We start from the raw sequence: 12,798 nt of genomic DNA, 5'->3' as shown, positions 1-12,798 counted from the left end.
GGCGCAGGTAAGGAACGCGGGGGCGGCGCGGGGTCCTCGCGGGGCGGCCTAGGGCGGCCGAGGACGCGGGGCCGGGGCAGTTGGCCGCTGCCCCCAGTCCCCCGGCTTGGTCCTGTGGGTCACCGGCCCGGCGCCCCCTCCCACGAGCCGTGCGCCCCATCCTGGGCCCTGAGCCCCCTCCCCCGACCCCATCCCGGGACGCGCGTGGACTCCCGCCGGCTAAGCGCACTCGGGCGGTGACACCAGGGGCTGCGCCCGTCCTCGACCCCGACCCTGGGAACCCTCCCCAGCCCCCGCCGGGTGCGTCTCGGGACCCCCAGACACCCCCGCGCCCCGGTCGCCCACGGTCGCCCACGCTCTGCCTCGGGTCCTGCGGCCGGCGCGGGTCGGGTCGGGTCGGGTCCCTGCGCGCCGGCCCAGCCTCCCTGGCGGGACTCCAGCCGCTCCCCGCTCCCCGCAGGCTCGGCGATGAGCAGGCGGCCGGTGGCCCGCGGGGCGCGGAGCCGGTGACAGCCTCGGCCAGGCGGGCGCTGCGATGGAGGCCGAGGGCCTGGACTGGCTTCTGGTGCCACTGCACCAGTTGGTGTCCTGGGGCGCGGCCGCGGCCATGGTCTTCGGAGGGGTGGTGCCCTACGTCCCGCAGTACCGGGACATCCGCAGGACGCAGAACGCCGACGGGTTCTCCACCTACGTGTGCCTGGTGCTGCTGGTGGCCAACATTTTGCGGATACTCTTCTGGTAAGTTGGGGGTTTGCTTTCCTGGGCTGCGCTCGGAGAAGAGGGTTTCTCCTTTGGAGTTTCTGGTTGAGTCCGGGGGAGCGGCAGGGTCCACACCTCCTGGCTGGCCAGCGTCCTGCTCTGCCGTCGATGGGGTACGTGGCTGCAGGCGAGTCACTTCTTAGGGTGAGATTATTTTTTCCAGAGAAACGGTGGGATTGGAGAATAGAATCTCAGAGAAAATCTCCAGATCTGCCTTCTCGCATAATGCCCCGCACGGGTGCTTAGCAGGGACCTCTCTGCTGGGCAATGGCCTAGGCCTGCCTGCAGAGAGGAGCCGTTCCTGCCCGCCTTTCTCATGTTGTGTCGTTTTTCTTTATTGTTTTGAGAAAGGGTCTTGCTCTGTGGTCCAGGCTGAAGTGCATGATGTGATGACAGCTTACTGCAGCCTCCACGTTCCTGGGCTTGGGTGATCCTCCCACCTCAGCCTCCCAAGTAGCTGGGACCACAGGTGCACCACCACACCCGGCTAATTGTTTTTTTGTATTTTTTGTAGAGACGGGGGGTTTCACTATGTTGCCCAGGCTAGTCTCGAACTCCTGGCCTCAAGCATTCTTCCCCACTGGGCCTCTGAAAGTGCTGGGACTACAGGCTGAGCCACGGCGCCTGGGCTGCCTTATTTAAATAGGAAGTCACGTTCTCGAGAGACTGTCTTGTTCCTCTCAGGCCAACTTCCTCTTTGTATTTGCGTTAGGCTGAGGAAATTGAAATTAATTTTAACAGTTGTTGAAGCCAGACATAATTGGGAGAATGAGTTTTTGGAGAAAATGAAGAGGTCTCACAGCTGCATTCTAAGGCCAAAAACGTCTGGAATTTTTCTTTATTCCGGGTGATCCCAGCCTCTCTGTCCATGTAGATTGGAAGGTGTCTGCTGCTCTTCCCATGAAGAGGGCCTGGTGGAGGGGTGGAGAGAAGGAGTCTAGGCAGCTGGTGTCAAGAACTCTGCTTCTGACTCTGGTCACTGAGTAATCATGTACCTGCTTCTTTGCCTGTTAGTTTTTTGTTTTTTGTGTTTTTTTTGAGACAGAGTCTTACACTCTTGTCAGGCTGGAGTGCAGTGGTACAATCTCGGCTCACTGCAACCTCTGCCTCCTGGGTTCAAGTGATTCTCCTGCCTCAGCCTCCTGAGTAGCTGGGACTACAGGCTCCCGCTGCTGTACCCAGGTAATTTTTGTATTTTTAGTAGATACGATGGTCACCATGTTGACCAGGATGGTCTCGATCTCTTGACCTCGTGATCCACCCACCTCGACCTCCCAAAGTGTTGGGATTACAAGCGGGAGCCACCACACCTGGCCCGCCTGTTTTTAAGTCAACCTTGTTAAGGTGTGATTTGCATTCCATCAAATGCACCCCTTTCGTGTCCATTTGATGAGTTCTGATGCTGGGGTGTCCCCTGTGTTCATGAACTGGGGTGCTCCCTGCTCCACAGCCTTCATCCCAGCCCTGGCCGTGGGCAGCCGTTGGTCCACGTGTCCCTGGGTGTTAGTTTTGCCTTTGCCAGGGATTTTTAGGTGAGCGAGTGGGTTGGCTGCCTCTTCCCCAGAGTTGTCTCTGAGGCAGGGACGTTTGTCCCCTGCAGCGATCTCGGAGGGGGATTTTGGGTCCGAGTCATGTCTCAAGGTTTGTCTCTGGGCCGGGCTGCATCTGAGGGAGGGTCAGGGGGCTCATTTTGGAGACTGCTTCATTCTTTCCCATCGCCTGCTGTGGAGACAGTGGCTGGCGGTGCTGCAGTGGCCTCAGTGAACATAAGGTTGACTGGGAAGTAGGTTTCTAATTGTCTAATGCTGTTGAATATTTTGAGTGCACGTTGTGGGAGTTGGGGAGATGCTGGTTGGCAGGCCACCTGCTACAGCCCCAGCTCACATGTGTATGTGGTGAAGGAGCATTTTTAGGGTTATAGAATAAATTTAGGGTTATAGAATTACCTTTAGGGTTATAGAATAAATTTTCTCCAAAATAATGGAGGAAAATTGCCTGAGGGTGGATAACCATATGGGAAAAAAGTTCTACTTAGAGGATCTCCCCCACCCCCAGTATGCTCATAGTCCCAAGTTGCTAAAAGAAAATAAATTAGGTTGGGCACGGTGGCCCACTCCTGTAATTCCAGCACTTTCGGAGGTCAGGGTGGGAGGATCACTTGAGGCCAGGAGTTCAAGACCAGCCAGCGCAACATAGCAAGACCCCATCTCTACAAAACATTTGAAACATTAGCTTAGGTGTGGTGGCATTACCTGTAGTCCTAGCTACTTGGGAGGCTGTGACAGGAGGATCACTTAAGCCCAGGAATTCGAGGCTGCCGTGAGCTGTACTCCAGTCTGACCAAAGAGAGAGAGACCCTGTCTCAAAAAAAAGAAAGAAAAGAATCTATCTAATGTCCATCTCAGTATCTGGTTTGGGGAAGTCAGAGATTAACCCAGTTTCCTGGTGCCATCTTGTCGCTGCCTCATGACCTAACTGGCACTTGACGTAGAGGTTTGAAGCTGGGGTGGGAGTACTTGCTTACAGGCCTTCGAGAGACACTTGAGCTCTTGGTGGAGCACAGGGCAGCCTTCCAGGGAATTCTGAACTTTGTCCATGGGTCTCTTCATAGAATCAATAACCTGGGCTGTCGTGGTCATGCATGGCTTGTGTGACCACCGAGTGCACACACAGGGCCCCAGCGTGTCCCAGAAGTCGGTGGGATGAAAGCGGGGAGAGCAGAGGGTGCTGGTCCCTGCTGGGCATCCCTCCAGCCTGAGAATGTGCCTGAGAATGTGCCTTCTCTGCACTCCACACAGGCACATCCTCTGTGCCCACCCGGTCCCCAGGTCCTGCTGTGCAGAGGGGGATGATGACCCCTTCTGTTTCTCTCTTGGGAGCCTCTTGTGACCCCCACTCCTGGCTTCCCCTCTCCAGGCTTTGTAGGTTCACAGCCTCTTTGATTTCATGGTTTGTAGGGCAGAGGGTTTGTGCTTTAGCGGAAGTGACACGCGGGATGCATCACACACAACCCCAGCTCCACACATGCGCACACACACTCAGTGTTTGGAATGGGAGTGGTGGGGGCAGGAAAGCAGAGGTGGGGCTGGGCTGGGCTCCGGTGAGAGGGGGATGGGGGGGGGGGGGGGGAGAGCAGAGGTGGGGCTAGGGCAGGCTCTGGTGAGAAGGGTCTGGGGGTCCAGTGAGAAGGGGCCAGGCTCTGGTGAGAAGGGGGGTCCTGTGAGAAGAGGCCGGGGTCCGCCAGCACAGGGGTGGAGTTAGAATCCTCACGCTTCCAAAGGTACTGGGGCATGGTCCTCAGAGCTCCAGTCCCTCTGGGCAGCCCCCCATTGGGGATTAGGGGTACATGGCATATGGGGCTCTGCAGTCCTGCAGGGGCTGCTTTAACAGTACAAACCCAGGGATTCTGAAATATAGGTCACTCACGTTTTTGTTTCTTATAGTCGTTACTACCATTTTGTGAAACCAGCATTCAGCAGATGACACTGCGTAATGCCAGTGTGCAGGGTTTGGCACGTTGGAGCAGCAGCCAGGAGAAGGGCTAAATGGTGCCTCATAGCTAGTGTTTGCTGGCTGTGAGTATGTGGAGGAAAAGCGGAGAGGCCAGGCAGGGATCAGGCCACACTGGGCTGCAGGGCCCTGGGAGCCTCAGCTCCATCCACAGTAGGACCCAGGCTGGAGCACTCTGAGATGGAGGAATGAAAACATTGTATCAGACAGGTCATAACATTTTGTTACTGAGGGTGATAGCTTTAGTGGTGCCTAAGAGAAGACACAAAGCTACAAAGCTTCTCTTTTGCTGGATTTTTTTTTTTTAGACCAGAGTCTCGCCCTGTTACCCAGGCTGGAGTGCAGTGGCACAATCTCGGCTCACTGCAACCTCTGCCTCCGGCGCAATCTTGGCTCGCTGCAACCTCCGCCTCCTGGGTTCAAGCAGTTCCCTGCCTCAGCCTCCCGAGTAGCTGGGACTACAGGCGCCCGCCACCTCGCCCGGCTAGTTTTTTTGTATTTTTTAGTAGAGACGGGGTTTCACCGTGTTAGCCAAGATGGTCTCGATCTCCTGACCTCATGATCCGCCCGTCTCGGCCTCCCACAGTGCTGGGATTACAGGCTTGAGCCACCGCGCCCGGCCTTAATTAGCTTTTAAAATTACTAATGCTGCTGGATTTTGTTTCGTTTTCGTTTTGTTCCTTGTGCGTCTTCTGTGGAACACTGTGCTTTTTGAAATTTTGTGTTTTTCTTTGTCTTCACCCTATTAGTTCACTGTTCACCTCCGGGTACCCTCTCACTTGGTTTCAAAGGTCCTTATTCTTTGCTGTGCATATCGAGTTCCTCTAGATTTGATTTTTGATGTGTGGATTATGGGGAAGCTCAAACCTTGATTCGCTCGCATCCTCCTTTGTCTGTCTGGTCATTCATTGCGTCTGTTGAACATTTAAAAAACGCAGGTGGCCTTTCATGCAGAGTGGCCAGAATGGCTCACGTGCAGCCTCATTGCTGGAGGTGAACGTGGTGTGAAGCAGCCTCTATGTGTCCCAGGGCACTGGCCTATTTTAGATGCCTGCCCAGTGTCACCTCCTCAGCCTCAGGTCGCTGTGGGTGAGTTGACCGGCACCCAGGCCACTTGGTAGCCAGTGGAGAACAGCCCTGGAAGTGACTGTGAGCTTGGCTGTATTCTCCAGCCTTGGGGGTTGCGATCTGTGCTGTATAATATACCGTAACAGTGCAGAGGCCAAGGCCTGGAGGGGGCCGGTGTGGGGGCTGGAACCAGCCTGTGGGCAGAGTGCCCATGCGCCCTGCACTCCTGCTCATACAGCGTCCCTGCTCCCCCGACCTGTGCCTCAGGCCCAGAAAACCCCCTTTCAAGCTGCCTCTTTCCCGCTGACCATCCTCTATCCCCGGTCCCACCACCCTCCCTTCCTCCCTTTGCCTCTTTGTCTCGCCTTGTGCGTTTCTTGGAGGCTTCCTAGGGAAGCATCCAGTGAGGCAAGGGGACCGTGGTGGCCCCTGCTGACCTGGGTGATATTCCTGGAGGTGCAGCTTGTCTGCCTGCCTGCCTGGCCCCCTGTCCACCCTGGGCCTGGGCTGCTGTTTTCTCTACCCTTCCGTCTGCTCCCCGAGTCTCTGTGACCTCAGGCAGCCACTCCCTCTGCTGAGGAGCTCCCAGGAGACAGGGAAGGAAGGGCCTTGGTCTCTGGAGCCAGCACAGAGGGAATCAGCATGGCCACCCTCTGAGGACTGCATCCTGGCTCCCTGTCCTCCCAGGAGAATGTCTGTGGCTCTTTCCAGGTTGCTGTGGGAGCCTCACCTGCAAGTGGCACCTTCTCACCTGCTGGGCTGGCTCACCTGCTAAGGGGGCTGCGGGGTTCCCCCTACTCCTGTTCTGTGTTGATAAGGGGGTGCTAAGGGGGCTCTGGGGTTCCCCCTTCTGCTTTGTGTTGGTAAGGGGGTGTTAAGAGGGCTGCCCAGCTGCATGAGAGCTAGAGAGAGGTGGGGGCTGTGGTGGTTGTTGCTGAGTCTTCCAGTTTTTCAGAAGTTGGGAAATTAGGCTGTTATGTAGGACCTCCTGACTTTGACATGGTGGCGGCCAATTCAAGTATTGAAAATTCCCTTCAGGGCCGGGCGCGGTGGCTCAAGCCTGTAATCCCAGCACTTTGGGAGGCCGAGACAGGCAGATCACGAGGTCAGGAGATCGAGACCATCCTGGCTAACACGGTGAAACCCCGTCTCTACTAAAAAAATACAAAAAACTAGCCGGGCGTGGTGGCGGGCGCCTGTAGTCCCAGCTACTCGGGAGGCTGAGGCAGGAGAATGGCGTAAACCTGGGAGGCGGAGCTTGCAGTGAGCTGAGATCCGGCCACTGCACTCCAGCCTGGGTAACAGAGCGAGACTCCGTCTCAAAAAAAAAAAAAAAAAAAAGAAAATTCCCTTCAGTCCAAACTGCAGGCTGATTGAGATTCCCGCCCTGGGACAGTCAGGGAGGGTCAGAGCTGGGTCTTTCCATGAGTGCGTGCCACACACAGCCCAGCCTTGGAGATGGTGGCTCTGCAGGCCCGTGTCCCAGCTCTGTGGTGACTCTGGGAGATGGGGAGACCATAGGGCCTGCCAGTCATTGGCCTGTGGTTCTGCCCTGCAGAGGCTCATGGCTGAGCTGATGAGATGCTCAACCCTGGTCAGAAGTCAGCAAGAAGGCCTGGGAGCCTGCAGCTAGGGGAGCACGGGGCCAGGGAGGCCTGGGGGCGGGGGTGGTACAGACCCGTGGCTGCCTTCTCCTCTCCTGTGGGAGTGTGTGGAAATTCCGTGTCTGGCCCAGCTGCTGCTCTGCACACTGACCCAGCCTTCCACAGGCAGGAAGCAGGGCTGCTGTGAGCTAGAAACTGGGCTTCTTGCCTGGTGGCAGCCCCGAGGCTGCAGGGAGGGCCTGGGGCACCTGAGCTGAGCTGTGGGAGGGGGACTCAGGACCACCAGACCCGGGTACCAGTGCCTGGGCCACTGGTTCTGGGGAGGGCCAGATGTGCTGAGGGGTCCCGAGTCAGGCTGTGTGGGGGTCTTATGGCCCCTCACTGGAGCCGCACCCCACCTGGAGTCTGGGAGATGGGCAACAGTTGCCTGGTCACTCTGGTGTTCACCAACTGGGCTCCTTCCCCGGGATGCCGCTTGGGGCCTGGGAGAGGTAGAGTAGATGGGCCTCCCTCCTGACCCGGGTCTTTCCCGCTGCAGGTTCGGGACCGGGAGAGGCAGCATGGATGGGTCTGCCTCCTGACACAGGGTCTTTCCCGCTGCAGGTTCGGGACCAGGAGAGGCAGCGTGGGTGGGCCTCCCTCCTGACCCGGGTCTTTCCCGCTGCGGTTCGGAACTGGGAGAGGCAGCGTGGGTGGGCCTCCCTCCTGACCCGGGTCTTTCCCGCTGCGGTTCGGAACTGGGAGAGGCAGCGTGGGTGGGCCTCCCCCCTGACCCAGGTGTCTCCCGCTGCAGGTTCGGGACCAGGAGAGGCGGCGTGGGTGGGCCTCCCTCCTGACCCAGGTCTTTCCTGCTGCAGGTGCGGGACCAGGAGAGGCGGCGTGGGTGGGCCTCCCTCCTGACCCAGGTCTTTCCTGCTGCAGGTTCGGGACAGGGAGAGGCGGCGTGGGTGGGCCTGACCCAGGTCTCTCCTGCTGCAGGTTCAGGACTGGGAGGGGCAGCGTGGGTGGGCCTCCCTCCTGACATGGGTCTCCCGCTGCGAGTTCGGGACTGGGAGAGGTGGCGTGGGTGGGCCCTCTCCTGACACAGCGTCTCTCCCGCAGGTTTGGAAGGCGCTTTGAGTCCCCACTGCTGTGGCAGAGCGCCATCATGATCCTGACCATGCTGCTGATGCTGAAGCTGTGCACCGAGGTCCGTGTGGCCAACGAGCTCAACGCCAGGCGCCGCTCCTTTGCAGGTTGGTGGCCGGCGCTTTGGAATAAAGTCCCAGGGAATCAGGGCGAAGGTGACTCTGGTGAAACAAAAGCCACTCTAATCTGTCCTGATCCAAGCAGCTTTCATTTCGCCAAGTGGTGCTGTTATCTTCAACTGATAGTGTTTTCAGTGTGTTAAGTGACTTTAGTTAAACAGTTTATAACTTGAAACAATTCAAGATAATGATTTCTTCACTGGAAGTTGGGTGAGGCCTTAACAGCTTCACATTCTTGGAGCGCCGTCCCAGACAGTTTGTGTGTCCGAACAAGAAGTGCTCATCTGTGCCTGGCTGCATCAGGTCAGACGGTGCTGGGTCAGGCGTTTCGTCTCTGTGTGCGTGGCCTGTACACAAAACACACCTTTTCAGTTTGGCTGTGACTCACGGGCTACCTTAGCCAGGGCCTTTCTCACAGACCTTGTTAAACAGACCCAGAGTCACCCCGCAGGGTCAGGCAACCCCTTTATCCGGAGCACACGGGCAGGGTATGCACACTGCCGAGTTGACAGCCGGGCACGACCAATTACATGCTTAGCACATGCTTAGCACACATGACTCCTTAACCTTTGGTGGCTTAGAAAATAGAAAAGACTTCTTCCAGTGTTTGCCTTTTGCACAGTTTGTTCAGTCTGAACCCTCTTTGAACATGCAGGCTGGCAGGCTTCTTGTGTGCAGGAGGGTTAAATCCTTCCTTTTGTTTTTCTTCTGATTTCTCAGTCGAAGATGGTGCTCTCTTTGGCTGAGAGAGAGGCTGATCTCAGCTGTCGCTTGGAGAAAAGTGTTTCCCTCAGAGTTTGTTTAGTTTGGGGCTTCTGTGGATTTGAGGTCTTGCCGGGGAGTTGTGTCCCTGTTTCTATTCCCGATCACTGGTTCTTCCTGTTGGAGAGGATCCCACCTCTCCCTTTTTGTCTGCTCCTGTTTCTAGACTGAGATGAATGTGTGCTGCTTTCAACCTCTGTAGAAACCCGACCAGCCTCCAGCCAGCGTGACCTGGGCCAGATAGTGTCATTGTGGCCGCGAGATGAGCACCAGAGTCTTTTTTTTGTTCTGTTCTTTCTTCCCATTCACTCCGTTCTCCTCTCCTCTGAGTCTCTGCTGTGTTCCCTCCTATTGTGATTTGGGTTTGAAATTACACCAGAGATGGTGCTGACGATACCACAGATCTTGCCTAGAAAGCAGGCTGTTTTTTTTTTTTTTTTTAGATGGAGTCTTTGCTCTGTTGCCCAGGCTGGAGTGAGTGGCGCGATCTTGGCCCACTGCAAGCTCCGCCTCCCAGGTTCCTGCCATTCTCCTGCCTCAGCCTCCCGAGTAGCTGGGACTACAGGTGCCCGCCACCATGCCCAGCTAATTTTTTGTATTTTTAGTAGAGACGGGGGTTTCACCATGTTAGCCAGGATTGTCTCGATCTCCTGACCTCGTGATCTGCCCACCTCGGCCTCCCAAAGTGCTGGGATTACAGGCGTGAGCCACCGCGCCTGGCAGAAAGCAGGCTTTTAAGAACCGTCCGGATTCCCCACGAGATGAGGAGTGTGGTTTTACATTTTGGTTTAGGTGACTCGGTCTTGCTCCCTGCAAGGCTTTGCTCCTTCTCTGGAGCTGAGCTCCTCGTGGCGTGTTCCCTGCCCCTTTGAACCTCGATATTTAACTTGGAACAGGAATGTTCTCACTGTGGGAGGGCCAGCCAGCCGAGAGAACAGTTTGTGCCTAAGATGCCCAATGCATTGCTGGGTGTTTCTGCTGCCCTCGGGCTCTGGACATGAGGCCAGACCTTGTGACCTTGTTGAAGGTGGGCTGACACGAGGTCCCAGAGAATGGCAGGTTGTGAGTGTCTAGGCAGTGCAGCCAGCATGCAGTTTAATGTGAATGTATGTTGGAACACTGGGACACCCCTAGAAGCGGCATCGTAAGCTCCCCACCCACGTTCATTTTACCAGCAGGTGCACTCTCGTCTCATCAGAGGAGCGTTGGATAAGAAGGGAGTGGGATGGTGGATGCCTGGCATTCTGTGTCACTTCTTCCAAAGGAGTACTTCCCTTCTGGTTACCCAGGATGAGTTAAAAACGTGGGTCCCTGTTTCCAGAGCTAGGCCTGGAATCCGAATTTTAAACACCCTCCGTGGGTGGGCAGAATAATGGCCCCGAGAGACATCCATGCCCTGATCCTGGGAACCTATGACGTGCTACTGTACATGGCAGAGAGACTCTTGAGGGGGAGCTGGTCCTGGATTATCCGGTGGCCTCACCTAATTCCAGGGGTCCTCAGACGTGACAAGGGCCGCAGACGAGATGGTCAGGTGCTGGAGCTGAGGGCCCGGCTCTCTGCCATGGGTCGGCCGTCGCTTTACAGGCAGCAGAGTCCCCAGCCCCAGGGAGCTGAGTTCTGCCCATGCTTGAATGAGTAGGAGACACAGCCTTGGTTTTAGTCCAGGAGACCGTTGGGCCTCTGGCTTCCAGAATTAAGATAATCAGCCTGCGTTGTGGCTGCCACGTTTGTGGTACCGTGTTACAGAGGCGATAGGAAGCTGGGGCACCCTTTCCTCAAGGCCTGGAGTATTTGGGAAGCAGTCCAGGGCTGCTGTGAGGGGATGAGGGCTGGGCTCCTGGGGTCAGCCTGGGTGCCCTGTGCCTGCCCTCCCCTTGGGGAGGACTGAGAACCAAGCTGCATGACTCCTGGGCCCCAAATGACTTCAGGTGGGAAATCCACTCCTGAACTCTGTGTCCTGAGGTGTAGCTGTGTGTGTTTAAGAATTCTTGAGATTTACATCTGTAGCACTCTTAATATTGGAGTCCAGTTTGAGTTTATGCATGTCCATGTCCTCTTGGTGAACAGGCCCAGACCTGTTCCTACAGGGCGTCTTGATGAAAGGTGTGAGCTCGTGTCCTCTCATCTGCCAGGAGAGGGGAGGGCAAGGCAGGAACATTGCTGAAGTTCATACTGAAAGCTCTGGCTTCTGGCCACCCGATCTGTAGCTCCTGCAGCACGGCCCCGTGCCAGGCAAGGTGGCCAGCCTCGTCTTCCGGCGTCACCTTGAAGGGAAGGTTGTTGGCTCTGAACATGTTCTGTTTTTCTTTTCTTTTCTTTTTTTTTCCAAGCTTTTAAGTTCAGGGGTACATGTGCAGGTTTCTTATATAGGTAAATTGCTTGTCACGGGGGTTTGGTGTACAGATTATTTCCCTAACTCCTGAACTCCTGACCTCAAGTGGGATCCACCCACCTTGACCTCCCAAAATGCTGGCATTACAGGCGTGAGCCACCGCACCCGGCCAGTGTACAGATGATTTCATCATCCAGGTATTAAGCCTAGTACCCATTGGTTATTTTTCCTGGTCCTCTCCCTCCTCCTGCTCTCCACGCTCTGACAGGCCCTAGTGGCTGCTGTTCCCCTCTACGTGTCCATGTGTCCTCATCATTTAGCTCCCACTTACATGTGAGAACACGCGGCATTTGGTTTTCTGTTCCCGTGTTAGTTTGCTAAGGATGATGACCTGCAGCTCCATCCATGTTCCTCTAAAGGATATGATCTTGTTCTTTTTTGTGGCTGCGTAGTATTCCGTGGTGTACATGTACCACATTTTCTTCATCCAGAAGAAAGTCTAGATGATTTTCATTGATGGGCATTTAGGTTAATTCCAAGTCTTTGCTAGTGTGAATGGTGCTGCAGTGAACATACATGTGCGTGTGTCTATAATAGAATGATTTATATTCCTGGGGTTTATACCCAGTAATGGGATTGTTGGGTTGAATGGTATTTCTGGTCTTTGAGGAATCACCATACCGTCTTCTGCAATGGTCGAACTAATTTACACTCCCACCAACAGTATATACTTGTTCCATTTTCTTCACAATCTCACCAGCATCTGTTATTTTTTTTTGACATTTTATTAACAGCCATTCTGACTGGTGTGAGATGGCATCTCATTGTGGTTTTGATTTGTATTTCTCTAATGATCAGTGACGTTGAGCTTTTTTTCATATGCTTTTGGCCGCATGTATGTCTTCTTTTGAAAAGTGTTCATGTCCTTTGCCCACTTTTTAATGGGTTATTCGTGTTTTTCTTGTAAACTTAAGTTCTTTATAGTTGCTGGATATTAGACCTTTGTCAGACGTGTAGTTTGCAAAAATTTTCTCCCATCTGTAGGTTGTCTGTTTGCTCTGTTGATAGTTTCTTTTGCTATGCAGAAGCTCTTTAGTTTAATTAGATCCCATTTGTCAATTATTACTTTTGCCAAGCACATTCTTGAGCCTCGCCCTAAGGGTGAGGACATGCCAAGGGGGACCATGGGCCTTGGGAGGCACAATTCTTGGCAGACTGATGAGGACGTGAAAATAACTTATGAGGAAACATTTGAATCACTACATTTCACTGTGCTCATGGATAGTCAGACGACCTAATGAAATAAAAGTGTAAATGTTTTCCAGCTATCTTTTATAGGGATTTTAAGTTTTGAAGGTCACAAATTCAGTTTGAAAGTTAATATAAAAGAGGCCGGGCGCGGTGGCTCAAGCCTGTAATCCCAGCACTTTGGGAGGCCGAGACGGGCGGATCACGAGGTCAGGAGATCGAGACCATCCTGGCTAACACGGTGAAACCCCGTCTCTACTAAAAA

General features: G+C 54.8%; 1 protein-coding gene across 3 annotated transcripts in view; it reads left to right on the top strand.

The window, feature by feature from the left end:
* Positions 1–461: 461 nt before the first annotated feature.
* The window catches only part of PQLC1 (PQ loop repeat containing 1), a 47,858-nt gene continuing 35,521 nt past the window's right edge, over positions 462–12,798 (top strand). For all 3 annotated transcript variants that reach the window (XM_025365604.1, XM_025365603.1, XM_025365602.1), the window contains exons 1-2: positions 462–738; positions 8,043–8,176. In XM_025365604.1, the coding sequence (XP_025221389.1) occupies positions 536–738; positions 8,043–8,176 (337 nt within the window). In that variant the 5' untranslated portion in view covers positions 462–535. The remainder of the gene's footprint in view (positions 739–8,042; positions 8,177–12,798) is intronic.

This window comes from Theropithecus gelada, chromosome 18 (genome assembly GCF_003255815.1).
Source record: "Theropithecus gelada isolate Dixy chromosome 18, Tgel_1.0, whole genome shotgun sequence".
NCBI lineage: Eukaryota > Metazoa > Chordata > Mammalia > Primates > Cercopithecidae > Theropithecus > Theropithecus gelada.
Note: the sequence above shows the minus strand (reverse complement) of the source record. Positions and strands in the feature narration are given on the sequence as shown.